General features: G+C 41.2%; 2 protein-coding genes across 2 annotated transcripts; both read left to right on the forward strand.

The window, feature by feature from the left end:
* Positions 1-1,301: 1,301 nt before the first annotated feature.
* Positions 1,302-4,282, forward strand: LOC116610603. The gene is made up of 5 exons (XM_048722573.1): positions 1,302-1,516; positions 1,598-1,653; positions 2,200-2,347; positions 2,736-2,830; positions 3,936-4,282. The coding sequence occupies exons 1-5, from the start codon at positions 1,432-1,434 to the stop codon at positions 4,071-4,073; spliced, it is 522 nt and encodes a 173-aa protein (XP_048578530.1). The 5' UTR covers positions 1,302-1,431; the 3' UTR covers positions 4,074-4,282.
* A 153-nt stretch (positions 4,283-4,435) lies between these two features.
* Positions 4,436-27,637, forward strand: LOC5503024 (EF-hand calcium-binding domain-containing protein 6-like). Its single transcript, XM_048722571.1, has 34 exons — positions 4,436-5,364; positions 5,859-5,953; positions 6,383-6,502; positions 7,011-7,117; positions 7,642-7,708; positions 7,786-7,922; positions 8,551-8,675; positions 10,736-10,863; positions 11,900-12,048; positions 13,225-13,335; positions 13,683-13,803; positions 13,988-14,158; positions 14,447-14,521; positions 15,181-15,341; positions 15,754-15,820; positions 15,977-16,153; positions 16,454-16,552; positions 16,904-17,067; positions 17,647-17,734; positions 17,937-18,175; positions 18,645-18,860; positions 19,382-19,612; positions 20,338-20,493; positions 20,875-21,091; positions 21,736-21,840; positions 22,663-22,749; positions 23,794-23,946; positions 24,382-24,618; positions 25,045-25,158; positions 25,578-25,665; positions 25,999-26,083; positions 26,543-26,642; positions 26,719-26,817; positions 27,221-27,637. The coding sequence occupies exons 1-34, from the start codon at positions 5,115-5,117 to the stop codon at positions 27,392-27,394; spliced, it is 4,713 nt and encodes a 1,570-aa protein (XP_048578528.1). The 5' UTR covers positions 4,436-5,114; the 3' UTR covers positions 27,395-27,637.
* The last annotated feature ends 341 nt before the right edge of the window (positions 27,638-27,978 follow it).

The following is a 27,978-nucleotide window of genomic DNA, read 5'->3' on the forward strand; positions in this document are numbered from 1 at the left end:
ATATATATATATATATATATATATATATATATATATATATATATATATATATCTTGTGCTGCAACACTCACAAAGCTATATATATATATATACTAACCCACACCCTGACCATTACTATGTGAACCATGTGTGAAGGGTCTACTCCGATTCGTTTCGCGCCTCGTTACGCTAACCTCGACTCCCTGGGTTCCCGAGGATGGGCACAGAAATGTTTGGGTGCTGTATTTATTGTTGATGCAGTTCTTGTTTTTTGTTGAGGATGATGTCGCTGTTGTTGTTGTGTCTGTAAGGCCAAGTTTAGACGCCGATATTTTTATTTTATCGCTCCCAATGCAAATGCATGCAAAAAAAACATGGTCAATTTTTTTCATCTTAATTTGTAGCATTTACATTCGGAACAGCGAATAGAAAGAGGCGACAGAAAGCCGCAAGTTTGTTCAAATTCGCAACGCTGACCGATACAGGTTTCATGTTTTCAAATACCTAGATGCTAAAATGGAGCCTGAAGTCTTGCTCACTAGCGTAAAAGAATATACATGTAGCGTCATGAATGTATTATGCTCTCGCTTACATGCGCTTGTATTGCCGTAATTCCCATGCAAACGTCCGCAAAATAGCGCCCTCTCCTCCTCGTCTGCCACCCCTGCGCAATTTATTACGGTAAATGGAACAGAAACATTGATTCATATCAATCTCTATTTTATCTCCATTATCCGTGTTGAGGCTACGTTTATACCGTCACAAATGAAAAGGACAAATCATTTTCATTTGTGTCGTTGTTTTCAACCCTGGCTTGTAGATTTATAGATTTAGCCGAACTGTAATCAATGCCATGACCACCGTCATGATGTTCAATTGAGTTTCTGGATATCCCTAATTTTTTTTTATTTGCAAGTCATTTCTTCCGCTTTCCCTTTGTCCATTCGCAATTCCGTAGTGTTCTTCAGGGAGTCCCGGAATCGTTTCAGAACTACAGATATTCTGCCCGAGCGCGCCTTACAGAGTAGCCCCGAAGGACCCAATATATTCGTAAATTCACACTAATTCAACCAATGCTTATAATTATGGATGCAGGCGATCCTGTTTTTCCCCTTTTTTAGTGCCCTTGAAGGTCGACATCAGGGTACATAATCTCAAAACCACGTGATAAACACAACAGGTAGCCCAAACTCACAAGCGCAAGCAGAAACAAAACAAGTTCAAAAGGCAAAAAGCAAAAGAACAAACAAACATTAATGCTAAAATAGCGCAAAAGGTTTTTTTGCCCGGGTATAAAAGCCGCGGGTCCAAGTCGTCATTCAGTTAGAGACTCGAGATCTTCTCCTAACCGGAAACGGAAAGTGAAGCAAGCGTATCCCATCATGCAATGGAGATCTTTGGCGCCCATTTTGAAGAAATACATGTTTTAGTTGTACTCGATCTCCCGCTAAAATGCCCAAGAACGTTGAAATCAAGGCTAAAATCAGAGACTTGGACAGTATCAGGGCGAAAGCTAAGGAACTCAGCGGCGAAGATGGTAAGGGAGAGCATTATTGAGTATCTGGATCTAGAATTTTGTGGGCTCGATTGTGTGAAATTGAACCTTTGATTTGATCAGGAACGCTGATTGAGCAAGAAGATACATTCTTCAAGTCTCCAAAAGGCCGTTTAAAGGTAAAGTAGTTCTTAAAACGCTATTACTAGAGGCGTATGGCATGCAGAAACCACGAGGGTTTGACGAAGCCGTACACTATGTACACCACTCGAAAGTTCCACTGAACATGAGAGAAAATTGTGAACCAATGTGAGTCAGTACTCAAGTTACTAAAAAAAGAAAATTGTCCTCAAAAATAATAAAAGTACCGAGGCCCATGCTAAAATCCCAGCTTTGCCCATGAGCCCTCCTCCCCCCCTACCCTTACCCCAAATAAATAAATGAATGAAAAAAATAACTAAATGGATAACAAAATAGCACAGGGGTATTTCTAGATAAAATGGAAGTTCTTTAGAGTCATGGAATGGAAGAGTGATTTTCCTTTCCCACCAGTAGTGGTGGGAAGGTTTTTGTTTAGGTAATCTAATGTTTTGAGTTCAAATTGGAAATAATTTGCACAATTGAGTTTTACAAAAGCTCAAATTGCATATGCCGTCTTTGAGTTGGAGTTATGTAATTAACAATGCCTAAATTATTATTGTCACAGTATCTTTGTTGTCTTGCAGTTGAGGAAGTTGATAGATCGCCCCTCTCAGTTGATATATTATGAGCGACCTGATAAAGATGGACCCAAGCTATCAGATTATCACATTGCCTGCACGGAGACACCGGATGATCTTAGGATAGTGCTAGAACATTCCTTAGGAATTAAAGGTGAGGTCTGCCTAAAAGTGTTATGAAAGTAAGGTTGCGGTTGCTAAGCAGACTAGGGTCACTAAGTAAATAGAAGAGAGATTCATCAGGTGCAGACCCTCGCCACGAACAATGAATGTTCAAAACATTTGATTCCACCAATCACATATCAAATAGAAAGTGTCTAAATTCTTGCTTTTGATTATCAAAAGAAAATGAACATTTCACAATAAAATAGTTTCCCTCTTTAGTGATCTAAGCTAAAAATATGAAGTGTTAGATGTGGGTTTGGGAAATTGTGTGTTAGATGTGGCAGGGGGTTGGGTTATGTGTGTGTTAAATGACTCAACAAAGCTTTAACAATGTAAACAACCTTGAAATATCTTTCAGTGTTATTCTATTCTTTAAGGAATTGTAAAAAAGAGAAGATATCTTTACATGGTGGGACAGACTAGGGTTCACATTGACAGTGTTGAAGGACTTGGAGATTTTATGGAATTAGAGGTAAATTATTCTCTGAATAAATCTACCAGAAGTGACTAACTACTTATAAACAAATTTTAAATTCCATTGAGAAAAAATGATCTGTATAATTTTTTTTTTTTTGCTTGATTAAAACAATATATCTTGATAGCTCAAATTTAGAATTATTGTATTAGTAAATCCTTGATGGATCCACTTCTATTTTGGACACCCCACTATTTGCAGACAAACAATTCCCCTGTGAAAGGGAAATACAAAGAAATGACTGAAGGAAACCCTAATTATTAGGAGCACCCATTCACTAAAGGCTACATGTTTGGGCACAGGTAGCCCAGGCAATGGTTGCTTGTCGTAGCTCTTAATTCGGCTGTTCTGAGATCGGTGAGTAAAGCGTTTTTTTTTTTTTTTTTGTGATATCTTTCTTTAGTAGGGAGAGAGAAGTCATAAATTCCGTTGAGAAAACCCCCCAAATCGTTTATAATATGTGAATTTGACAACAACAAGGCATGTTCTAAGTTCTAAGGCAATTTTATTGACAACACTTCACACGAAAAAAAAAAACACTTTACTCGACCGATCTAAGAACAGCCGAATTCCGAGCTACGACAAGCAACCATTGCCTGGGCTACCTGTGGTTTGGGTGCACTCAGTGGTTTTAGCATATTGACCCCTATCTTGGTTGATGTGGATGAAAGAGAACATGGCTGGAGAACACCTCTGGTACAAAAAAAGTTATGGCTTTAACTTATAGAATTTACAAATAACCAATAAATGCTTGCAAGCATTCTATAATTTACAATTGCAGCAGAAGATAGAGTACCTGTAAAGGATACAAGTTTAAAATGTTTGAGTGTCCTTAAATGAACCAAGGATTTAAAAATTACAAATAGGATAATTGAAAACCTGTCGAGTTTCACTCAACCAAACCCAACCCAAAGCATTGATGCTCAAAGGCACAGGTAGTCCAAGACCTTAACACTTTTATGTTGCTTGGTCTGCCTGGTAGTCTTGTTGAAAGAAGTCGAGTTTAGCTACTAAACTAGGCCAAAAGGGGAGGGGAGGAGGGCCACCTACACCAATAGGGATTCCGCTAGCTGTCTCTTTATTACAGTATATGTTCTTCTAGGTTGTACTCGAAGAGAATCAGACTGTGGAATATGGACAGCAAATAGCTAATGATCTTCAAGAAAAGTTAGGTGTCCTGAATGAAGACTTGTTAACTGGTGCATATATGGACCTCATTCTTGCTAAAGCCAAAGCATGAAGACATAAAATAATTACAGCATCTTGTGATTGTAGATAAATAAGTTAATTGAATAATAGCAGGGACTGATAATAGTTAAGATTAGTTAGGTGTAGACTAGTCTATTTACATAAATTTCTTTTTAATGCATTGCCTTCAAAATGTTCAAATGCCAGTCTAATGTAGTTTCTCTCTTCGTAAGAAAAAAAGGAAGTCTGTTGTTGTTGTTTTTCAAGTCTCTTCATGCCTATGGGATCCTTACTCAATCAGTCCTTCCTCTCTTTTTTATATATAAGAACGTCTAGTTTTCAGGTAAGGCTGGGCCGTTCTTATTTTTGTTTATAGTGTATATAAGAATATAATACTCAATGAATTATTAGGAAGAGAATTACACTAATGATCAATAGCAATAATAAGGTTACTATGAGCACAATTTGATTCTGCATTTTAAAACGCATCAGGACTAAAAAAAAACATTCTGCTGTCTGAACCTCGTTATATCCTTAGCATGCTCTTAAAATTTGGTGTAATCTCAGGCTGGACGTTCTTATAAAAAAAGAGTGTAAAGAGTGACTTATGCACGCAGTATTTTCTACAGGCTTTTTTTCGATTGTTTGCTAGGTCTATCTATTTGTTACTAGTTTCGTTATTTCCCTTTTTTTAATGAGTTACCTCCGTGTGTTCAAAAGAAACTTATCAGTGAGAAAACTTTCACAGATTTGTGTCTTTGCGACCGTTAACTAAAACACATACGCCTTTTATCGGTATTAATTACTTTTTGTTTGTAAATGTTCCGTTTCAATGCAGAAAAGCCCTTCACAAGCAAAAGTGCACTCGACTAAAATAGAACTTGTTGATCCTCGCTTTTGATTGGCTACATCTGGGAAGCCATTCAACTGCATAGCAACCCCTTCACGACGGATTGTAAGCGAGGCCCTAGCAACACCATCAAAATAGTGACCCTTCGGGCTTGAAGAAAATGGCTGAACTGCAATATTGAGCACACAATATCGACTCCACAAATTATTTCAGTTATTGATAAGTTACCTTAGGGTAGAAAAGATGGCAAAGGTTATGTTATCTCCAACTGTGCAGAATTTCTCGGATCTACGACCATCTTCAAGAGGTGTAGCGTTTACACCTCGTCCTAATTCCCGACTTTCCTCCGGTCGACCGAAGTCGGGACTGAACTCGCGGCCTGAGAAAAACGTATTTGAGACTCCACGTACCGAAAGATCACAGACATCAGTGGAAATCCCTCTACCGCATAGCGGGAGAAGATCGTTTTCTGTGATTTCTTTTTCTAGTAATGGTGAGTAAAGTCACTAGCTCTAATTGCCTTTGATTTGATTCGCGTGTATTGCTCATTTCCTTCGTTGTTTATTAGGAACAAGAATAATTGTTCCTGTTAGCGTGATTTTTATAGAATTGTTTATAAAATACATAAAAGTTGCCTTAGTCTATATGAAAAAAATATTTCGTGCTTCGGGTTAAGTTGAGTTAAGGATTCTTTTCGTAACCCGAATTTGTCTCTCTTTACATCTCTTGAATCTCTCGTCTCGGAGTTGTTTACGGCACGCCAGCTGTTCATATAATTGCACGATTATACCTTCTAAAACATATAGGCGTTGTATTTCCCTAGGCTTGTAATCTCTAGCTTATCGCCGATTTTGCCCAACTTTTTTCTGCTAGCTAAGGCAGGCCATTGAAATGCAGAGGACAAAGGCCTCTAGCAGAAGGCATGACTCTAGATTCGCATATTTAACTGCGACAAAGATATTGAATGCGTTATCTGTCCTTTTGCAGGTTCTTCTAGATCGGCCGACCCTAAATTAAGTGCTATAGAAGTTGAATCTTTTCTCAGGGAGAAAATCAGAGTTAACTTTGCAGAGATGAGACAGGTAAGAAACCCCTATCACTTTGCACTCAGTGAAACCTTCGAAAACTTTAACTCGGATAACTGAAATCCTCCGCCAAGTTGAATTTTGTTTTAATTTATTTTATTTGTTGGTAACATGATTTAAATGTCATTGCATCTGTTCCTTCCCTAACTGTTTCAGCTTACATTACATTGTTTGCACATTTTGTAGAAACATGTTATAGTTATCCACTGTTCACATGGGATTTGTTTCAAAAGCTTCCCCACCCCCAAATGGTATCGAAATATGTCCCCATTCAAAAATCTGAGTAAAAACATGAATCCAAAAGAACCTGTACCTGTAATTTCTAAGCAAAAGCCATCATGTTTTGGTTAACACCTCCCACTATGGAAATTATGAAAAAATAACCCTTTGTTAATAATCCCTGTTATTTTTATTCCCCTGAAATAGGCATTCCAAACCCTGGATGCAGAGAAAAACCTGTCTGTCACCATGTCTGAGTTCAGGAGAGTTCTTGAATCCTTCTGTTTTCCCATGACGCAGGAACAGTTTGTGCATATTATGAAAAAGGTAATGCAACCCCCTTGTATTTCAAATCATATTGTTGGCATGAGTATACATGCACACACAGGGGGGTGTGCAGGGTTTATACCTCCCCCCCCCCCCCCCCCCCTTGGCGGCCAAAAATATATTATTATGGAATCTTCAAATACTATGCTTTTTCCATATGATACCTATGACTGTGCACACCCCCTCGGCCAATCCTGGGAACATATATCAAGAATATTGCAAGGCTAATTTTAGGGATTTCCCTTACATTTCCTTCTCTCACATTGCCTTTGAAATATCTTACCAACCAGTCCAGGACCACCCCACTTTCCCCTGTCTATGGCTACATACTTGGGGTTTATTGTTTTTTTTTATATTAGCTAGGTTCACTAAACCTATTAAAAAATCCTGGTTTTACTGAAGTTAGGTTAGTTTCTTTTGTTTTTACTTCATGTCTATTATTTGTATATGATATAGTGTTTTAAGCTGAGAGCCAAACATGCTCTGATCTTAACTTGTTGTATTCCAGGCTAAACTAAACAGAGATGGATCAGTGAACTATCTAGAATTTCTGGAAAAGCTACACCAGCGAGGAGGAACACCCGATGGCCTCAAATGGCTTGGAAGCCTACACAAGTAGGTTTTACATAAATTCATGTATTATTTGGGTGGGGGGAATTTACTCACTCCCAGGAAGCGTGGTGTTAATTTTTCTGAGCACTTTGATTTTATATCACCTGCAATCAGCATGCATTTGAAGCATAAAGGGCACAGGCATTATAACCAACAGATTTTTTTTGAAAACCATCATTTCTTTTAATGATATTTATATAATTAGTGAAGTGTGCCTTTTTCTATACGACAAAAGATTTTGTGCTTCGTATTTAGTCAAGCATGAATCCAAAAACTGTGATTTGTTGAATTTGTTTTTGTTGTCTGCAATTGGAATGCATCTTAGAATATTTGCCACAAGCATTTGTCTGAACAACAGCTTGTCTTTGATACCACTATCAAAGAACTCGTGGTGTCTGTGAGGCCAGTGTTGACTGTGTAAATTTCTTCTAAGATAACTAAATAATAAAGTATTATAAAAAAGGTTTAATGTAGAAGTTATTGATTTTTTCCCAAATAACTAAACTTTCTTTTCCATCCTTAATTAGATTCAACCAGACAAAATCTCCAAAAGAACAATCCTTTGCTGATATTGAACAACAACTGAGAACAAAGGTATGAGGTCTTAGGATTTTGCTTTCAATAAAAGGATTATTGTATCCTCACACATATATATTTGTTTTAATTAATAGATTGCCGGCCAGCTCCAAGCTGTATTGAAAGCAATTCGTTTGTTTGATTACAATCGAGATGGACAGATCCAGAGACATGAGTTAAGGAGAGTTGTGGAGAACTTCTGTTTTAGGCTCACCGATGAGCAGTTTGACCGGTAAGACACGTTTGAACTGTTTTGTCTTTACTCTGGTTTGCAGATATAAGATAAGAATTCTTTGTTTCATCTTTTTTTTGTTATCTTGCTTCATGTAATTTTCGATTTTCTGAACATGTTTCACATGCACTGCCAATTTATTTATAAAGTCATTGGTTATATTTCTATTTTGTTATCTTCTAGCTTTATGTAATAACTTCAAATGTCATGTTAACTTACTAGATGGTTATTCCAGGGGTATAGCCAGGGGAGTGGCCAAGGGGGCCCAGGCCCCCCCTTCTAGCAGCCAAAATTACAGTAAATGTATGGCAAATTATCTAAAATATAGAAGAAAATGCCTTGAAAAGGCCTTTTGTCCCCTTCCTGTTAAAAATCCTGGCTATGCCGCTTTTTTCTGGGAAGAAATTTCAGCATATAATAAAATTTACCACTCAGCAAATGACCACTGTAACAATATTCTTAACGAGCAGAAAGTAATGAAAAAGTGACATTTGGAAAATTGGGAATGTCTTCAGGATGAGAAACTTTTCAAGATCAGCTATATATATTTCAAATACCATGCCGTATGCAGATCTTAAAAGCGATGGCATTCAATCTGTAACTGTGACAAAAATTGTTTTTAATTAAGGCTCTGGTGCAAGTATGATTTGACACGTAACGGACACACCCTAGACTACATGGACTTTCTCAAGCGACTAGGTGTGAACACCCACTCCAAGCACCGCCCAAGCACGGCCAACAGAGGAAATCAAGGTGACATATTGATATAAAAAGATGTGCAACGCACTCAAGGTCATGTTACTCAAAGAAATTCTTCATGCAACTTAAAAAGGAAGGGATGGCAAATAAAAAAATGCTGATGGTTGCAGCGACATGATACATGAGTTATTTCTTGCAATGTTGCAAAAAGTAGAAACCACCAAAATTCTACGCCAACAAACACTCACATTGCAAGTTGCAAAAATGGGATGTAACAATCTTAAGTTTTTTGTAACTCACAATGTCTAAGTTTGTCTAAGTTCGTCCTGTCCGTGATGAATTGTGTTCTATTTTCTGACTTCGTCCTGTCCGTGAAGCATTGTGTTTTTTGTCTTAGTTGTCATGCCCGTGATGCATTGTGCTCCATTGTCTATGTTCATCCTGCCCATGATGCATCTCGTCCATTGTCTATGTTCCTCTTTCCCGTGATGTATTGTACGTCTTGATGCCACAGACTGGGTAAAGTCTGCTTCAAGTAAATGTTTCGTTTGGGTTAAACAAGTGTTTTCAGAGTGAAGAAAAAAATGTTTTTTTTTTTTTGTTTTTTTTTTTTTTGGGGGGGGGGGGGGGGTTCTCAAGTCAGAATACCTAGAAGACAAGCAAGAATGCATATTTTCTATTTCTCAAGAACTGTCATTACACTAATTTTCCGTACCACAAAGTTGACCCTGTTATTGTAAACGTGGCTTGGCTTAACTAAGCGACATGTCTCCTAAATGTTTCCTATTTTAGCCAAAAAACATGTAGAAAAACATGTAGAAACATTACAATGTTTCCTATTTTAGCCAAAAACATGTAGAACGCGACACGAAAATGTTTCTCAGCTATCGGAGAAATATTTCTTTGCCGCTGCTACAAGATTTGGCGCGCGCTTCAATGATTTTCGAGGTGGCTGAACTAGGACTCCTGGTTTAGCCAGGCCTTAACAATAGATTTCGCCTAATTTGATGTACATGTACACATCCCCGACAGGAATACGTCTATTTTGTAGATAAACATCGTCTGAGTAGGTCAATTTAATTGTGCGGTTCTAAACAATTTTACTTTTTATGCATTTCGTACAAAGAAGAAATCAATAATTCAAAACGTCTTCCATTAGACGACACAATCGGGGTTGTTTCCATCGAATGAAACCTGAATTCCGTAAGCAAACAAAAAATAACTGGCTCAATACTAAAAGTAGTAATTTTTTCGCCAGCCTAGAAACGTAGAAATCACCACTCAAAAAGTAGAACTAAAATGAGTTGTACAGATGTACATCTAGCGAGCAATGTTCCAGTTCGGCTAGGGGCCTTTCCGAAAAGGCCAATTCCTAAATATGCACTAGGAAATAATACTAAAACATTCGCCTTTTACAAAACTCTAAAACTACATGTCCAAGGCGAGCTTTTAAAGCTATCCGAGGCGCCTGGGAGCTTTCTATTTACGAGACTGCTCGGCAATCTTTCTTGCAAGATCACATATTAAGCGGAAAAAGTTTAAGCTTGCACCAAACAGAAACATCTCAACGTGAAGGTATTAGCTTTTAAACAACTTTTTTAAAATTATTGTTTGTATTTTAATATCGAAAGGTTTAATAACAGTTTTGTGTATCCAGAGTTTTGCCGAGTTTATCTATTTTTTTTTCTAAGTGCTACACATTTTTTTCTCCATTCCATGGAAAGAGCACTGCATTTCGTAAGCGAGCAAAACTATGAACGCCTGGATTGGAAAGTAAGCAATAAGGCACATCAGAATTGAAATCTGATTAATTATTATCGCGTTCGTAATTAATTTTTTTTGTGCACTATAAAACGTTTTTTTTCCGAAGCGTACGATAAAGTGACTAAATTTTACGGAGAGAATCAAAACAGACTTGTATTCTCCTCCTGGCCCTACACAACCACAAAAAAATTTTCCTTTTAATAATTTCCCTTTTAGCACTTTTTTTTTTTTATTGCTCCCACCCTGACCTGGGTACCGAGCATTATTTATTCTTTGCGTAAATTTTCTCTGGCATTGGGCTCTGTTGTATTTCAAAATCTTGTGTAACCCTCATTCATTCCTTGTTTCAGGTAACGGCACCGAAAACAAAGTCAAGTTCCTCGCCACCAACAAAAGGCCGCTGAGCGGAAGCAGTAGTCGGGATGGCTCACCCGCTGTGATGACCGTGAAGGACCTGGAAAGAAAGCTTCGAGCCAAAGTACTAGCTGCTTTTGCATTCACCTATTTCGGATACGTTGTCTGTATTGCCAAATAGTAGTGCTGCTATACAAAAAATGCAATTTCTACTGACTGCAGGAAAATGTGAATATCTCTTGCGATTAGTTAGATAAGTATATCTATAGAAACAACCATTAGTTTTAGAAGTGCATTTGCCATTCGCAATGTTTCAAATAGGTATATACACTGGTAACCCGATAACTCGAACTTTAAGTAATCGCCACTCGATCACTTGAATTACCTACAATGCGATACCAATTCTAAGCTAAACTCCGATAACTCCCCAGAAATTTTAAACAAAATCGGAGTAAATTAGGAGCTAGTCTTTTTTGCTCGGATAACTCGTACACCTGCTAACTACACTTACAGATTGTTGATAACTCGAAAACCAGACCTCCCCGCTAACTCGAACACAGAAAACTAGACCTCTCTGCTAACTCGAACACAGAAAACTAGACCTCTCCGCTTACTTGAACACTGAAAACCAGACCTCTCCGCTAACTCGAACACTGAAAACCAGACCTCTCCGCTAACTCGAACACTGGAAACTAGACCTCTCCGCTAACTCGAACATTGAAAACTAGACCTCTCCGCTAACTCAAACACTGAAAACTAGACCTCTCCGCTAACTCGAACACTGAAAACTAGACCTCTCCGCTAACTCAAACTCTGAAAACAAGACCTCCCCGCTAACTCGAACACTGAAAACTAGACCTCTCCGCTAACTCAAACACTGAAAACTAGACCTCCCCGCTAACTCGAACACAGTAAACTAGACCTCCTCGCTTACTCGAACACTGTAAACCAGACCTCCCCGCTAACTCGAACACAATAAACCAGACCTCTCCGCTAACTCGAACACTGAAAACCAGACCTCCGCTAATTTCCCCAATTTTGAGTTCCCTTTATACTACTTTTGATGATTATTACTTAAGTGTTCCGTTTAGCGCGTTTTTACGTTGCTCTAGTGCGATTTTTCTTTTGAATAGCAGAAGTGACATATTTTTGCCTTGCAGATGGTGGAAAATTTCGAAAATATACAGCGCGCGTTCGTAGCGTTTGATCGTCGATGTGATGGTTTCGTGACGCTGGATCAACTCAAGCGAATTCTCACTCATTTCGTCTTCCCCATGTCTGACAGCTTGTTTGAGGATCTCATGAGAAGGTAAGCGAGTTATGGCGCATTTATAATTCTATCGATTTGTATATATTTAAAAATGATAAGCATTTTTATTATTAAAAATAAACCACGGTCTGACAATGTCTGGCACGGTCTTGGACATGGTCTGACACGGTCTTTGACACGGCCTGACACGGTCTTTGACATGGCCTGACACGGTCTTTGACATGGCCTGACACAGTCTTTGACATGGTCTGACACGGTCTTTGACATGGTCTGACACGGTCTTTGACATGGTCTGACACGGTCTTTGACATGGTCTGACACAGTCTTTGACATGGTCTGACACGGTCTTTGACATGGTCTGACACAGTCTTTGACATGGTCTGACACAGTCTTTGACATGGTCTGACACAGTCTTTGACATGGTCTGACACAGTCTGTGACATGGTCTTTGACACGGTCTCAGACATGGTCTGACACGGTCTTTGGCATGGTCTGACACGGTCTTTGTCATGGTCTGACACGGTCTTTGGCATGGTCTGACACGGTCTTTGACATGGTCTGACACGGTCTTTGACATGGTCTGACACAGTCTTTGACATGGTCTTTGACACGGTCTCAGACATGGTCTGACACGGTCTTTGACATGGTCTGACACGGTCTTTGACATGGTCTGACACATTCTTTGACATGGTCTGACACATCTTTGACATGGTCTGACACGGTCTTGGACATGGTCTGACACGGTCTTTGACATGGTCTGACACGATCTTTGACATGGTCTGACACGATCTTTGACATGGTCTGAAACGGTCTTTGACATGGTCTTTGACACGGTCTCAGACATGGTCTGACACGGTCTTTGACATGGTCTGACACGGTCTTTGACATGGTCTGACACGGTCTTGGACATGGTCTGACACGGTCTTTAACATGGCCTGACACGGTCTTTGACACATGGTCTGACACGGTCTTTGACATAGTCTGACACGGTCTTTGACATTGTCTGACACGGTCTTTGACATGGTCTGAAACGGTCTTTGACATGGTCTTTGACACGGTCTCAGACATGGTCTGACACGGTCTTTAACATGACCTGACACGGTGTTTGACACATGGTCTGACACGGTCTTTGTCATGGTCTGACACGGTCTTTGACATGGTCTTGCGGTCGCTGTGTCTCTACGCGTGTGGTACTAATTGCTTTTCTTTTTCTAGGTGTGGTATCCGGGCAAGTCACAAGATCGGATATGAACAGTTCCTCGAAAAATTCCAAGATCCGCGCGTTTCTGGGAATGGACAAACCATCCCAATCAAACCGAACCACAAGTAAGTATTTACTGCCATAACATGTATCAGCATTTCGCACAAGATAGAATATCAGTTTGAGGCGGATGTCAGTTGGAAATAATGGCTAAAAAAGTTGAGAGAATTTTTGTGACATACGTATGACATGCATAGCGCAAATTTTAAGAACGGGAGACACGATCAAATACATTCACATGCGACTGACATGCGACTGAAATACGTAAGCACTGTCTTAAGATAGTTACCTAAGAGGCAAAAGCAAGAACCAGCTCACGTCGTAACCATCGTAATCAAACATCGAACCCTGCACACGCACCACTGAGGGACGCTCGGCAAGCGGGCCTACTCATTTTTATAACTTTTCTCAGGTTCAACCCTGTCCGCGAAGCCGAAGACATGCCGACCACGGAGGATATCTGGAAATTTCTCTTCTCAAAAGTCACCGATAGCTTTACATCAGTCAAGCAGGCGTTTCTCGTTTTTGATGACGTAAGTGGAATCATGGAGGGTTGCTAGGGTAGGGGAAGTTGTGTGTGGCTGCGTAGACGTAGTTTTTACGTAAAGGGATGTTTAAAATCCTGGATATTCTTCGATTCTTGTGGTTCTTCGATTTTTTGCTTGGATTTTGTAACCTGAAAGTTGCGTAACTAGTAATCTCTAAATCTCTCGGTAGAATAAAGACGGTCGTATCACTCGGCGCGACTTCCGCCGAATCTTGGAAAGCTTCTGTTTCCGAATGACTGAGGAACAGTTCCATGAACTGATGGCAAAGATCGACCCCATGAACAGGGGCTATATCTCCTATCTGGAATTCCTGGACAGATTTGAGCACAGGGAATCTCCGGTAAGATAAACACGCGAGAGATTTAACCCGGCTTCTCACTAGCGAAGGAAGCAGAGACGTAGAATGAAGCACAGACTTAAGAGCTTAGACACATGGTGTGAGGATGTCTGCGCACAACGATAGCTGTGTGTACGTTTAAGGAACCTCAGTCGGTCGCCATTTTGTAAAGTGCTCAAAGCGGACAAGTAATCAGCGACGATTTCCCACAATGATTTAAAAAATAAATCGGCTATAATGTGTGATTTCTGTTAACTGGCTTAATGGCATGTCTTCCGGTGTCTTTTTTAGGAAGGTCACCCCTGGCTGGCTGGAGATAATTTAAACAAGAGCATTTCACCTCCAGCTGTACTGGCTTGGTCAACTGTAAGTAAGACTTTATTATTTGCTGTCTATGTAGTAAGTAGGTTAGAGGAGACTGAGGCGCCGGCCATTAACATTAACTGCGCGTGGCTAACTGAACAACTGTGTTGATTTTCGATCGCCAACTGTTTGTCCGCGTGCAAGCTTAGAAGGAGAAGAGGACGCTTTCTGTTAATCAATGCGCAATTTCCTCTGCGCTCATTTGATGGACGTTGTCAATCTCGTCTTACATGTCATAATGGTTATCGTTGTCTTTCGCTTTCTTGTAGTGGTCGCAACGTCGTAAAACAAAACATGTGCGTGAAGTTCCCACATGGAAGAGATTAATATCTAAAAACAGAATAACAAACAATAGGCAATCCCAGCTACCTACCTCAAGGACCAGAATGCAGCGCGCGCCTTTTTAAGCTTGCACCAAACGAAGCGCGCGCTGCATGACGGTAATTGAGGTAAGTTTCCATGTCGAGTGCGAGTGCAAGCTTAAATCTGGAGTCGCCTATTAATTAAACGACAACCAAACAACAGCTAAAAGGGGCGAAAGCCGAAAACTCTTTTGTTGTGTTTTACTACTTTGCGAGAGGGGGATAACATGATATTTATGAACAACACCCCCTGCGCCCAAAAACAATAATGCTAATTTCTCGGGTTGAATCCTACCTAAGGTTGAGGATATTCTACGCGCCAAGATCACGGACAACTGGAAGGCGATAGCAGCAGCCTACATGAAGGCTGACGACAACCGAGACGGAACCATATCACGTGACGAGCTCAGGCGACTACTGGAGAAGTACTGTCTTCCTGTGTCCGACGAACACTTCGAGATGTGAGTCTGTCCGGACACATGCGTATGCTATTTGTTACGTAAAACGTTACAAATTGTAAAAACAGTTTTTCTACTGGAAGTTTCTTTGAGGATGTGTCTGATAATTTACGGTGGATGGCCTGTAAAATAGAGCGGATTCGAATAGATTCTTTTGTCGTCGGCCTGCTCCGAATTAGTTAACTAATTCGGCCTGCGCCGAATTAGTTAAAAGTGGCATAACGCCCACCCTGATTTCCAGAGACTGAGAATCATCTCCTACCCGAGAGTGAAACGGAAAGGCCTTTTTTGATCATTGGCGTGAATGATTCGGTGGTATTTAGAAGATCTTCACTACTATTACGATTATCGTTTGGGAAAGAATTTTCCCGAATTTTATCGACGTTGCCTAACGTGTGTTCTCTACTCCCTTCAGGTTGTGGGGTCATTGTGATGTTAACTCGGATGGTCACGTCGACTTCCAAGAGTTTCTAAACAACTTGGTAAATGCGCATTTGTGAATGATTGGAGTCTTGCGCCATTTTTCACGCACGCCATTTTTTTATAGTGAGTGGGGACTTAGGCTCATAGACATTTGTGGGCAGCCTGTGGCATCGCATGTGTAATTTAGTTTTAATCTTGCGCCGTTTTTATCGCAGGGCGTTGATATAGTGAGTGGCGACTTTAACGGCCTTAGCACTCGAATACACGACGAAAGCGAAGCAAAAGCGAACTTCATGCGAAGTGATCAGTTCCACAGGCAAACCGCCGCCTTCGACCGAGCCCAGGATCTTACGGGGCAGAAGTCAGCGGATGAATGCATGGAAATTCTAAAGGTTCGTTAGTCTGACTCGTTCCTAGGCCTTTCCTATTTTGTGGGGGGGGGGGGGGGGGGATGGGAAAGGATGTCTATTTTCAATTGATTTTGTTGATGATTACCAGTTAGTACGCAGCTGCTTTGTCTCCTATTATCTTTGCTCTACAAAGGAGTTCTTCTGTCTCTATTCTTCTCGTTCTTTGTGTCGAGGTGCGGATATTGTTCATTTGCCCAATCAAATTGCAGCTTGTAAGAGCTGCGTACTGACCCATGATCAGTTCTGTGAGCTCATATCAAATTCAATCGTTTTTTTATCTAGGAACACATATCTCAGCGATCCCCAGATATTCGCAAGACTTTTATCAAGTTTAATAACGTCAATGGTGATGGGAAACTCTCAAGGAAGGAGTTCAGAGAGGTGAGAAAAAAAAATGTTTTTAGATGGTTGTTCCGGTTTTGAAAACTATAACAAAGGTGTGACTGACAAGGGCTTGTTAAAAAAAGACCAATCACGCCGCCATTTTATGCTCCCGCTCAATGGCGAGTAAACATGGCGAACAAACATCCATTTCCATCGGCTAATTCTAGCAAGTCAACAAGATATCTTCAATCAAATATCGTGAATAACATGATTGACTTTATTCGTAGATTGATATTTTGAAGTTCCCTTGCGAATAAACCGCTATATTTTCAATGATAAGAAATAACAAAGGAGTGGGTGATCGACATTCTTTAAACTTACCTCTCACGCTGCGTGTCCTGTTTGTAGGTGCTGGATAGCCTTGGACTTTACATGACTGACGACCAGTATCGTATTCTGAGCGCGCGCCTTGGTTTCCACAAGGGTAAACTCACGTACCGAGACTTCCTAGACAATTTTCAAGACCGGCGCTCTATCATCAACCCTCCTACCCCAGACTACCCCAGCAAGAGGTAAGACACAAGTTTTCTTGGTCAGCTGTCAACGTAGAACTTGCACCGCCGAGGAGGGACTCTTGCGTTTCTTCGAACACATTTTAAACTTTAACCCATTGACTCCTGGCTTTTTTGGAGCTGAATTTACAAAAAACAGACTGAAAACAGATACCTCCCCCCCTATTCTGAGTTTTATACAGCCCGTCAAAGTCAAACACAGCTGCACCTAGTCAGCGGTATCCAAGCTTTCCAACAGTGCTTTGCGGTCCTGTTTGCTGATCTCTCTCCCTTTTGTGGTATTTTGAGCGTTTTATTGAGAGGGGTGATTCTGCTTTTCTCTCCTTGTTCGATTAGAGATTTGTCAAAGAACCTGTGCTATTATTTGGCTTAAGAGTAGATGCCAACACCTTGGTTGGATGCATATCTTCAAGACCATTTATCCCTTATACTGATGTCTGAGTATCTTCATCTTGTTGTGTTTATTTTGCATTTATGAATTTTTTGGGTTGTGGGTACTTCCGAAAGCCGGTACAGGCCGGTTGAGGGGTCAATGTGTTAAGCACAACAACTATTTAATAAATGATATCACTCTCCCAGGCACAATCAGCCAGTGCCGCTTGACCAGTCGATGACAGCCGAGCTCGTGCTTAAACAGCTCAAGAACAAGCTTAGCCATGGCTTTCTGGTAAGTACGGATACCCCTCACATAGTCCTATCCTCATTTTTAACGGAATGGGTCGAGGGTCGAGCGCCTTTCGAAATGAGCCAAAGGAATGGGCACAATTCAATGAAATGCAACCATTTCTTTCTCTTGATACTCTGCCTAACGCCTTTAAGTAAGCTCAAATGCTGACTGATAATTAACACCCCCTCCTTTCCCTCTACAGGATTTGCGCGGCGCATTTCAAAAGATCGACTTCGACAGAAATGGACTCGTCACTCGCAACGAGTTCCGTCGGATCCTTGACTCGCTTATGCTTAACCCGTCAGACGAAGAGTTTGACAAGCTGATGGATCTATTGGACATGAAGCGCGGCGACAAACTCAACTACCGCGAGTTCTTGAAGCGCTTTGAGCACGTGGAACGCGTAGAAGAGGGACACCCTTGGCTCTACTCCAATCATACGTAAGAGTTGATGGGTACCCTGTGGTAACACTTGCGTAAAGATTATGGGGAAGCCTTTACAAGGGTTGATGGGAATTCTGTGGTGACACACGCGTGAGGGCTTATGGGTACCCTGTGGTAACACACCCGTAAGTGTTATGGTTAGCCTGGTACGCTGTGGTGACACGAGATGTTTTGGATACCCTATGGTAACGCGTAAGGATTTATATGTAGTACGCGCGTAAAAAAAAACTTTTGGGAAGCCTTTGGAAACGTGCGTCGAAGAGGGACACCAATGGCTCTAGTGAAATAGGTGTTTGGGTAGCCTGTGGTAACACCTGCGAGGGAGTGTGGGTTGGCTGCTTGTCTCCGTCTTTTCTTTGTCTGCATTTCCGTGCCTCTGCGTCTTTCTCCGACTTCCTCCATTCAAAAACCCCTTTATTGGGATAATGAATCGTGCCATGACGTTTGTTCTTGTCCTCGTTCCCAGGTTCAACGAGACACGTGATCTACAGTACGTGAGCGCGTCTCGCGCGGACCAGATCATCAAGATGAAGGCTCGCGAGCAGATGGACGACCTGACGCGCGCGTTTCTCGCGTTTGATCGCGATGGTAACGGGATCGTCACCAAGAAGGAGCTGCGTAAGGTTCTCCATCGATTCCAGATTCCCGTCGACAAGGAAGAGTTTACAAAGCTCTGGAACATGTGAGTATGCGGGCTTTAGATTATTGTTGGTTTTGGTAGTGGTGGCGGCGGCGGTTGTGGTGGTGTTAATGGTGCACTAAGAAATCACTTGATTGAGTGCTTAACTTACGCTAAGATAACATAGAAATGTGACCGACACGCCATAAGCGACCAAAAGATGGCTATTTGTAAGCCCTAAATAAGTTACTTTTTGTTGTTTTTTTGCCTGAGCGCGGGGATTTGCCGCCCAAAATGTTGTTGTTGTTGTTTCATATGATGATGATGGCACTTGTGGTGATTGTGGCGATGTTAGTGATAATGTCAATCAAGCTGTTGAATACAGTGATAATGATGCTATCGTTTAAGACGATAATAATAGCGACGATAATAAAGCTATAAGTTGTGGTAACTTGCTTGATAACTTGCTTATTACCTCCCTTGCTGTTCGTAATCATGTTTTCAATCATTTTTATCGAGCTGTTACTTATTGCTCGATGTAATGCAAGAATTTGAACTCTGATTAGCCGGACGTTTTCTCGTAGGTACGACACAGACAGGAACGGCTATGTCGACCACCGAGAGTTCGTTACCAGGCTCGGGGCCGAGTTCGTACCCGGGGACACTCATGGCTTTAGCACACAGATAACCCACGGCAGTAACATGGAGATGAAAAACTTCAACGAGTCGCAAAAGGCGATTCACGAGAATGCGACCATGAACCAGGCAAACGCTGTGTCATTCCTGTCGGCGCTAGAGGTGGAGCAGCAGCTTAAGTAAGCATACATCATCATCATCATCATCATCATTGTCATCATCATCATTATCATCATCATCGTCGTCGTTATCATCGTCATCGTCATTATCATCATCATTGTCATCATCATCATCATCATCATCATCATCATCATCATCATCGTCATCAAGAACAACAAAAGCATTGTCATCATCAGCAATGTCACCAACATCGTCATAAACAACGTCATCATCAACATCATCATCACCATCGTTATCATCAACATTATCATCATTATTGTCAGAGTTATCACTGCCATCATTATCATTTTTCATCATCAAAATCGCCATCATTATCGTCAACACATCACAATAATCATGGTATAATCACCATCAACGTAATCAACATCACAGTCATCATAATCTTCATGATAACCATTATTATCACAATAATCATTATAAACGCCATCTCTATCATCATATCAATATCATTTTCTCATCTGCTGCTTTGGTGCTTGCGAATTTAATTTCCGCATAGCCTGCGAAAGCAGACGCCTCTAGCCGCTTGCTAAATAACTAGTGGCAAGAGCGGCTAGAGACGTCTGCTTTCGCAGGCTAATTTCCGCATGGAGTTTTGAATTTCCTGTGCGTCAGGTAAGGGGTTTCTAAACACTCTTAAAATTCATTCTAGGTTCTGTTTTTCCTCATGACCCGCGTAAAACTCGTTGCGTAGTCCACTTACACGTTTCTGTGTTGGTTTTCACAGGGACCGTTTCCGTGATGGGTACGAGAGCCTGCGCAAGGCTTTTGAGGCTGTAGACGTTAATAGAGACGGGTTCATCAACCGAGCCGAGCTTCAAAAAGTCTTGTTTGACTTCCATTACTTCTTGGACGAGCAGCAGTTCAACATTTTACTGGAGAGGTACCATAAAAAAACATGGCAAAGGCACACTACAGATTCCTCTTCAGCCAAATGCACGCAAATGGAGTGAAACAATCGGCTCAGCCCAGTTGCATCAAAATTAAATTGGGCTCATAGAAATTAGATCTTAGCAAATACGACTACTTTCATTTAGTTGGAGGACAAATTTACAAAGACAGCAAACGTTAAACTTCTTTTTTTACCGATCATGCCTTTTAATTACATAGCCTTATTTATCAGACGCTAGGAGAAGGGGTAGGGGGGGGGGGGGGAAGGTGAAGCCAACAATCTCTTAGAGTCTGCTAAATCAGGCTACTAAACACGGTTTACAGTCATGTGAGGTTCAGTTATTAACTCTGCGGGTTATTGACTCTTCATCAGGTGTGGCCTGTCTGGGAGAAGCAAACTCTCGTACGAGCGCTTCCTTAGCGCCTTTCAGGATAATCGACAATCTGGGTATGGCCGTGTGACCCTGGATTCGCCGGAAATACAGAGAAACAGTCCTGTGCAATTCGAGAGTTATTCGTCACTTCCGCCCGAGCGCGCCATTGCTAAACTGAGGTCTAAGTTGAGCAGTAACTACGACAGCGTCAAAAAGGTGATTATGATGGCGATGATTATTATAATGGCGATGATTATTATGATGGTGATGAATATTATGAAGGCGATTAATATTATGATGGCAATGGATATTATGATGGCGATGATTGTTATGATGGCGATGATTATTATGATGGCGATGAATATTATGATGGCGATGAATATTATGATGGCGATGATTGTTATAATGGCGATGATTATTATGATGGCGATGATTATTATGATGGCGATGAATATAATGATGGAGATGAATATCATGATGGCGATGGATATTATGATGGCGATGAATATTATGATGGCGATGATTGTTATGGTGGCGATGAATATTATGAGGGCAATGATGATAGTGGTGTTTAAGAATGATTATAATCATGGCGATGAATATTATAATGGCGATGATTGTTATGGTGGCGATGACTGTTCTGGTGGCGATGAATATTATGATAGTGGTGATTAAGTATGATTATTATCATGGCGATGATAATATTGGTATCGTTGATGATATTGATAGCGATGGTTTTATGATGATGATGATTCTAATGATGATCATGATTCTAATGATGATCATGATTCCATAGTTTGGCAGGTTCTCGCTGCATTTGACAAAACCAAACATAATAATTCATCTTTTTTCTCTGTCAGGCGTTCAGTGCATTTGACAGTAGCGGTTCGGGTCTCGTCTCCAAGGAAGACCTGCATCAGATCATCAATGCGTTCTGTTTCATCATGACGGACAAGCAGTTCCAGGTGAATATACCCTTCAACCCCTCCCCTATTCCTTTTCACCCTCCCCTCTCCTATCCATGTTCTCTCCTCTCCCCTTACTTTCACGACATCCACTATGCACTAGCATCAAATCATTAATATTTTTGTGAACCAAACCAAACAACCATCCCCAAAGTGTAAAACGCTATAAACCCATGCGGTAAGACCATCCTCAGTAAAAAAACTGACGCAGTGCTTTTGCGTGACAGGCTAATAAATTTCGTGACACAGCACTAAGCGTGACGCGGTACTATTGCGTGACTCGATAATATTGTGTGGCTCGGTACTGTTGTGTGACTCGGTACTATTGCGTGACTCGTTTTTTTGCGTGACAGCTACACCTTGCCTGTTTTAATGACATGTTGCGTACTGCACTTGCATGATTTATGGCTATGTATAAAACGATCGTTCGACTAATTCTAATGTCACGTCGCGTCGTCGCTACACCCGTAGACATCCTTCCGATGTATTTAGCATATGTACATAAATTCTCAATCTTTTATACTCCAATCAATAGATATAATTTGATATATCACGAATGAACCCTCCTCTTAGTTCGAGTAGCCTATAGCCGTCTCTCTATATGTATTTTTTTAAATTATTTTTTTTGTATGAGAATTTTTCTGTACAGCCTACCACCAACAGGGAGGGCCATAGCCCCAGTAATCAATACAAACCCACCCACCCCACCCTCCCCTAGGGCAATGTCAAGGGTTAAGCCCCCCTTGAGCCAAAGTAAATCTGTCTTGTTGACACTTTGTCTGTGTGTACTCACGATCTACCTTCGCATTTCTGTCTCGTCAGGTTCTTCTTAATCAGCTCTGTGTCGATAGAAACGGATTGTTATCGTACGAAGACTTCCTACAAAGCTTTAATAAGTCAGACAACGAGGTAAGAACTTATATATATATTTTTTTATTTGGACCATCGACCTTTAGCCCTTATTAGTCTGACCACCTCGTTCGCTTATGTTGCTTGTATTTCTTTCATCGTGTCTTTTTATTATCGACTTGTATTCAGAGGCAGGTTTATGTTACATAAAACAAAAAACAAAAAATTGTTGTGTTCGTTGCTCATGTTCTGTTAACGCCTGACGCCTGTGAACCAAATGGGCTTTTCTACCATCACACGTGCAATGCTAGGGTAGCGCTCGTTGTCATCACATCTTTGTAAATTCGGCAAATTGTCTCGAAAATGGGAGAGGTACCGATGGACAAGAAACACCGAATGTCTTCGCACATGAAATTTCTCCAATCCCAAGTAGATTTTTTTATGAATTTCAATTATTTATGAAGTTGACGGTTATCGTAATTATATCATCAAAGCTGTTGCAAGTAAATTTTGTTAGCTATTTCCTATCAGGTTTTCATAAACAAATCCAAAAAGTAACGCTTTGTGTATCTAGGGAAAGAATAGGGAAAGAATAAAGACGATAATATTAAACCCCTTACTTCATATAAGGTTGAATCGAGGGCCCTCGTGTCGTACACCGCAATACCGCATGGATATCAAATAAATGAGTAAATTACAGTAGCTTGAATAAAAACAAGTCTTTGTTTGGAAAGCTGTAGCATTCTTGTACATATGCTTGTAAACATAAACATGTCACTAATATTTAGCAACACGGGTTATGACACATAGACTCGATTACGTAACAATCTCCGATGATTTTTAACGGAAAACGCGAAAAATATTTCAAAATATTAAAAGCAGTGTGTCTATTGCAAGTTTCTTCGAGGATGTGATCGATAATTTAGAGCGGATGACCTGTTAAATATCTCGGATTCTAATAGATTCTTTTGTCTTTTAACGGTTGAGGTTTCCGTCGGACCTCCGGAAGTAATCTGGTGACAATGCGGCTTTAAACATTGTGACATGGACATTGTTTTCTTAGTCGTGAGAGGAATGGGTCCGAATATCTCATAACTCTTGCAGGCAAGTCAGAAGTGGCTTGAGCGACTTTTGCCCCAGTCTCAGCGCAGACACAGGGCTCCCGAGGGATACCACCACAGGAGGACCATGTCGGAGGATGAAGTGAAGCAGCGGGTAAAGGAAGTCGTCATGGCCAGATTCTACAGGCTTGCTAAGGTATGCAACACATCGTGGTCACTGCAGTGCATTGTGGGTTGGGGTGGGCCTTTTTTAGTTTTCAGTGAAACATTGCCCTCCCCATCCCCACCCCGAAAATTGTTTTTTCCTTTTATTTGTTATTTATTATTATTATTTTTTTTTTGGATGGGGAAGCCGCTTCAGATATCTTTAAAACGGCTCACTTGTTTCTACTTTTTAATTTATATTATGTCCATTCCTTTATTAACGTGCTGTAAAGGTGCAACAGTATTCATTTCGATTGAACAGAAATCCGTAATTTGAGAGTCTTCAAGCAATTAGATTGTTTCAAGAGGAGCGGCACAGCTAATATTGAATCGATGGTGGTGAAAAGACACAAACCCAACTTTTTTGTGTGAAGGATGAATTAAATAATTCGCTGTTATTAATTAGATATGTTATTCTCGTCACCAGGCTTTTACGGATCAGGACAGCAGCCGGTCAGGTACCGTAAGCCCTCGCGGCCTGAGACGAGTTCTCGACGAGCACGTGTTCCGAATGAACGATGACCAGTTTGACCAAATATGGCAATCACTCCCCAAGGTCCCGGATGGGAGGGTGGAGTACCGTGAGTTCCTCAAGACTTACTCGACGCGTGATGACGTCATCAGAAGTCAGTCGGCCACGCCCCCTCGCACCCAGGAAAGAAAGGTAGGGGCGGCTTCTCAGCAGAGCTTCGTCGCCCAGGACAATAGATCTTTTCGCGGTTACTTGGGAGGCCTGTGGTTTTACACCAAAGAGAGGCTCAGACGGGCATGTTTTGGCGGAAATGCAGCGGCGTGTGCGTCGGGGCGTTTCAAAATACAAAAAGACAATCAGCCAAACCAGACAATCAGCCAAAACATTTGCCCAAAATACTTTTGTCTTCAGGATTTGTTTGTTATGGCTTGACATGCCCGTTTGAGCCTCTCTTTGGTGTAAAACCATAGGCCTCCCAAGTAACCGCGAAAAGGTCTATTGTTGTAAGATGAAATCTTTCTTAACCAGAAAAGGAGCCTTTGCCTAGGTATGCTCTGTCTGGTAACTGCAGTGTAATAATTGCATAATAATTTATGCACGATTCTGTGGTTATCGCAGCCTTCCCGTGAATCTTTGCTGTCGCCGATGATGTCCCCGACCAAGCCTTATTCTCCAGATATCCCCACCCCTCTCCCCAGCGCATCCGACGTTGAACGGAAAATCAAGAATACGGTGAGTCTGTCTTTGCGAAAAGCCACACAATGAATACAGCACTTGGCCTACAATGCCGCACAAGACTGTTGTCACCTTTTTTTTTTACTGCATAGGGGGTTCAATGTATCCCATCCCCCCCCCAGCGCACTTCTCTCCCTCCCCTCTCCCCCCTGTACAATGTTGTTCAACTCGGGCCTCTCAGAAACTAAGCACGGTTACATCTAACATTGAAAGGGGGGGTTCAGTAGTCTCCCTCGCAGCCATTATGCATTGGTCAAGCGCCGCCTATCGTGAGTCCAAAACAGCTGCGAGGGTTACTGGGGTTTCAGGGACATTGTCTTGGTGTCTTGCTGGGCTCAGGGGATGGATGCATAGAGTGTTTTCTGTTTTTTTTTTTTTTTTTTTTTTTTTTTTTTCTTATCGGTCGTATTTTATAGGTTTGTCGCAATTGGCAACAACTCCAGAAATCCTTTAGGAATCTCGACCCTGATAATACCGGGCATGTCTCCTTTCACCAGCTGAAAGGTAAGTTAGATCTACCTGTGCTACCTGTCTATCACGGACATTTAAAAAAAGACAACAGCAGAGCAAGAGGGAGTTTGGCGAGGGGGGGGGGGGGGGGAGTTGGAAGGGGGGTTACGGCTTGGGGGGCAATGAGCAGCTAACGTTCGACAGAGAAAGGCAGTAGTTTTTTTTGTGTGTTTGTATATCTTTGTATATTTTCTTTTGTGTAGAAAATTAACCCTGAACGCGAATTTAAATTCGTAGCCTTAACGACTTGCCCCCATACCTTCTGAGCCCCCTCTCCAATCCTCCACCCCCCACACACATTCAATCCACTTGCGCATTTTTCAACAGACGTATTAGTTCAGCATCATGTTATCCTCAACAACAATGAGCTCTTGTCGCTATGGAGAAAGCATGACGTGAACGGGAAAGGGAGGTAAGATGACGTCACTTCCGGTTTGTCGAAATCGGACGCTATTTTGTCAACAGTAATCAGTAAAAGAATTCACTTACATGTTGTGGTTGATAGAAAATATTCTACTATTAAATATCTGCACTTTGGGTGAAACTTTGGATCTAGATAACAATAATTTCATTCATTACTTTCAAAAATGATTGTAGAGAATACAGTAAAGAGGTTGATTAAGGATTTAAGACAAATTCCAACTGAATATAAAGCAATTAAAATTGATGGGCGCCAAAAGTTCTCTGCTAGTTTTGTGTCTTTCTTCTATGAACGCGTCGCGTTAGCGAGGATTGCACGTTTTATTGTCTCTTATCCCACTTGCACAAATAAAAACGCAAATGCAAGAGGAGCAACCCCACCTCCAGTAAAGATAGACAAAAATGCTCTGCTCACGGGGTAGAAATTAGAACATTCTCTGTTTATTTCTAGAATCGTGTACAAAGATTTCTTGAGACACTTTGTACTGGCGATGAAACCACAGGACGATAGCAAGCTCATTCGACCCAAGCTACAACCGACGAAAGTTCCGGTAAGAAAACTCGCCCTTCTTTAAGCGATACCTCCCGTTTTCATGTATTTATGAATTATTCTCTTGTGTTCACCAGTCCAGTCCGGGCGTGCGCAGTGACGAGCTGATTGATGTCATGGCAACCATCCGTGGCAAAGTGCAGGAGGACTGGAAAGAGATGCGACGCGCCTTTAGGGTGAGTACAGTTAATTGTGTTGACTTATTTCGGATTTATTTATTTTTTATTTTATAACGCCATTGACGTCACCGTAATCGAAAACCTCCACTCTGGAGACCGCATTCGTGTGGACGGGAGGCGTAAACGGGGAAAATTCTTTTTCAAATACCTCCACTGTGGAGACCGGATACGTGTGGACGGGAGGGCGTGAAAGGTAAAAAAATACGTTTTTAAAAACGGCCGGATACTTGGGGAAGTCTTAGCTTAGCGGCCGTTAACATATTCACATTCGGGTTGCTTTTTCTTTTCTTTTCTTTTTTTTTACTTCTGAGAGCCAAGGCGCACACGGGTTCTCCACCCCAAACGTCACGTTATTTCAGTGCAGGCCGCCTATTGACAATCTCTTTATGACTCTTTTCAGGCGATCGATAAAGATGGTTCAGGGCTGTGTAACCCCCTGGACTTCCGTCAAATGTTAAAGCGCTTCAAGATCGATCTAAACGAAGAAGAATTTTTCCACGTGTATTCCTTCTACGATAAAGACATGACAGGGAAAATCTCGTACAACGAATTCCTTCGTGCACACTTGGAGTGAATGACTCCCAGAATGTATGCAAGAAAAACAATGCCCATGCTATAATCCCATAATGCGCTGGGAAATACTCTCGGCCAAGCATTTGTAACGGGATGCCTGATAACTTGACACAGGAATCGATTCGTGCTCGGCCAGTCTGCAAATACTGTATTATAGAATAAGATCAGCTATATGTGTACTTGTACAAGATCGTTTGGTGATAGAAGAGGAGAAATGGAAAATATAATTATATTGTATCTATGAGTCTAGTAATGAAATATTGACCCCCTTTTTCATACACTGCATTTTGGCCACTTTCAAAGGACAGAATTTCCTGTCCGATGCAATGTTTGCTTCTTCATTGCAATTGCAGACCTTTCAATATATAATTTTTGCATTCAATGATCAGTTCTTTTTATAGTCTCCTTTACAGCCGTCCGCTTTTGCCAATCGCAAAAGCGCTCCAATCCGCGACTGACAAGCGAGGACGGCTGCAAAGGAGACGATTCTTTGTGTTGAGATTTCAGCGGTAAAATAAGAACGCCTAGGATCAATCTATACTGAAGCGTGCAGCTTCGACAATTACGCAATTTGTTTTTTTAGTT

This window comes from Nematostella vectensis, chromosome 15, assembly GCF_932526225.1.
Source record: "Nematostella vectensis chromosome 15, jaNemVect1.1, whole genome shotgun sequence".
NCBI classification, from domain to species: Eukaryota; Metazoa; Cnidaria; class Anthozoa; order Actiniaria; family Edwardsiidae; genus Nematostella; species Nematostella vectensis.

What these genes read in the sequence shown, in the direction of transcription:
- LOC116610603 (XM_048722573.1), top strand. Translation starts at nt 1,432, where the DNA reads ATGCCCAAGAACGTTGAAATCAAGGCTAAAATCAGAGACTTGGACAGT. An exon ending in GGAACTCAGCGGCGAAGATG is followed by an intron (nt 1,517 to 1,597) that starts GTAAGGGAGAGC and finishes TGATTTGATCAG; the next exon opens with GAACGCTGATTGAGCAAGAA. An exon ending in GAGATTTTATGGAATTAGAG is followed by an intron (nt 2,831 to 3,935) that starts GTAAATTATTCT and finishes ATGTTCTTCTAG; the next exon opens with GTTGTACTCGAAGAGAATCA.
- LOC5503024 (XM_048722571.1), top strand. Translation starts at nt 5,115, where the DNA reads ATGGCAAAGGTTATGTTATCTCCAACTGTGCAGAATTTCTCGGATCTA. An exon ending in ACCGATGAGCAGTTTGACCG is followed by an intron (nt 7,923 to 8,550) that starts GTAAGACACGTT and finishes TTTTTAATTAAG; the next exon opens with GCTCTGGTGCAAGTATGATT. An exon ending in TCCGACGAACACTTCGAGAT is followed by an intron (nt 15,342 to 15,753) that starts GTGAGTCTGTCC and finishes TACTCCCTTCAG; the next exon opens with GTTGTGGGGTCATTGTGATG.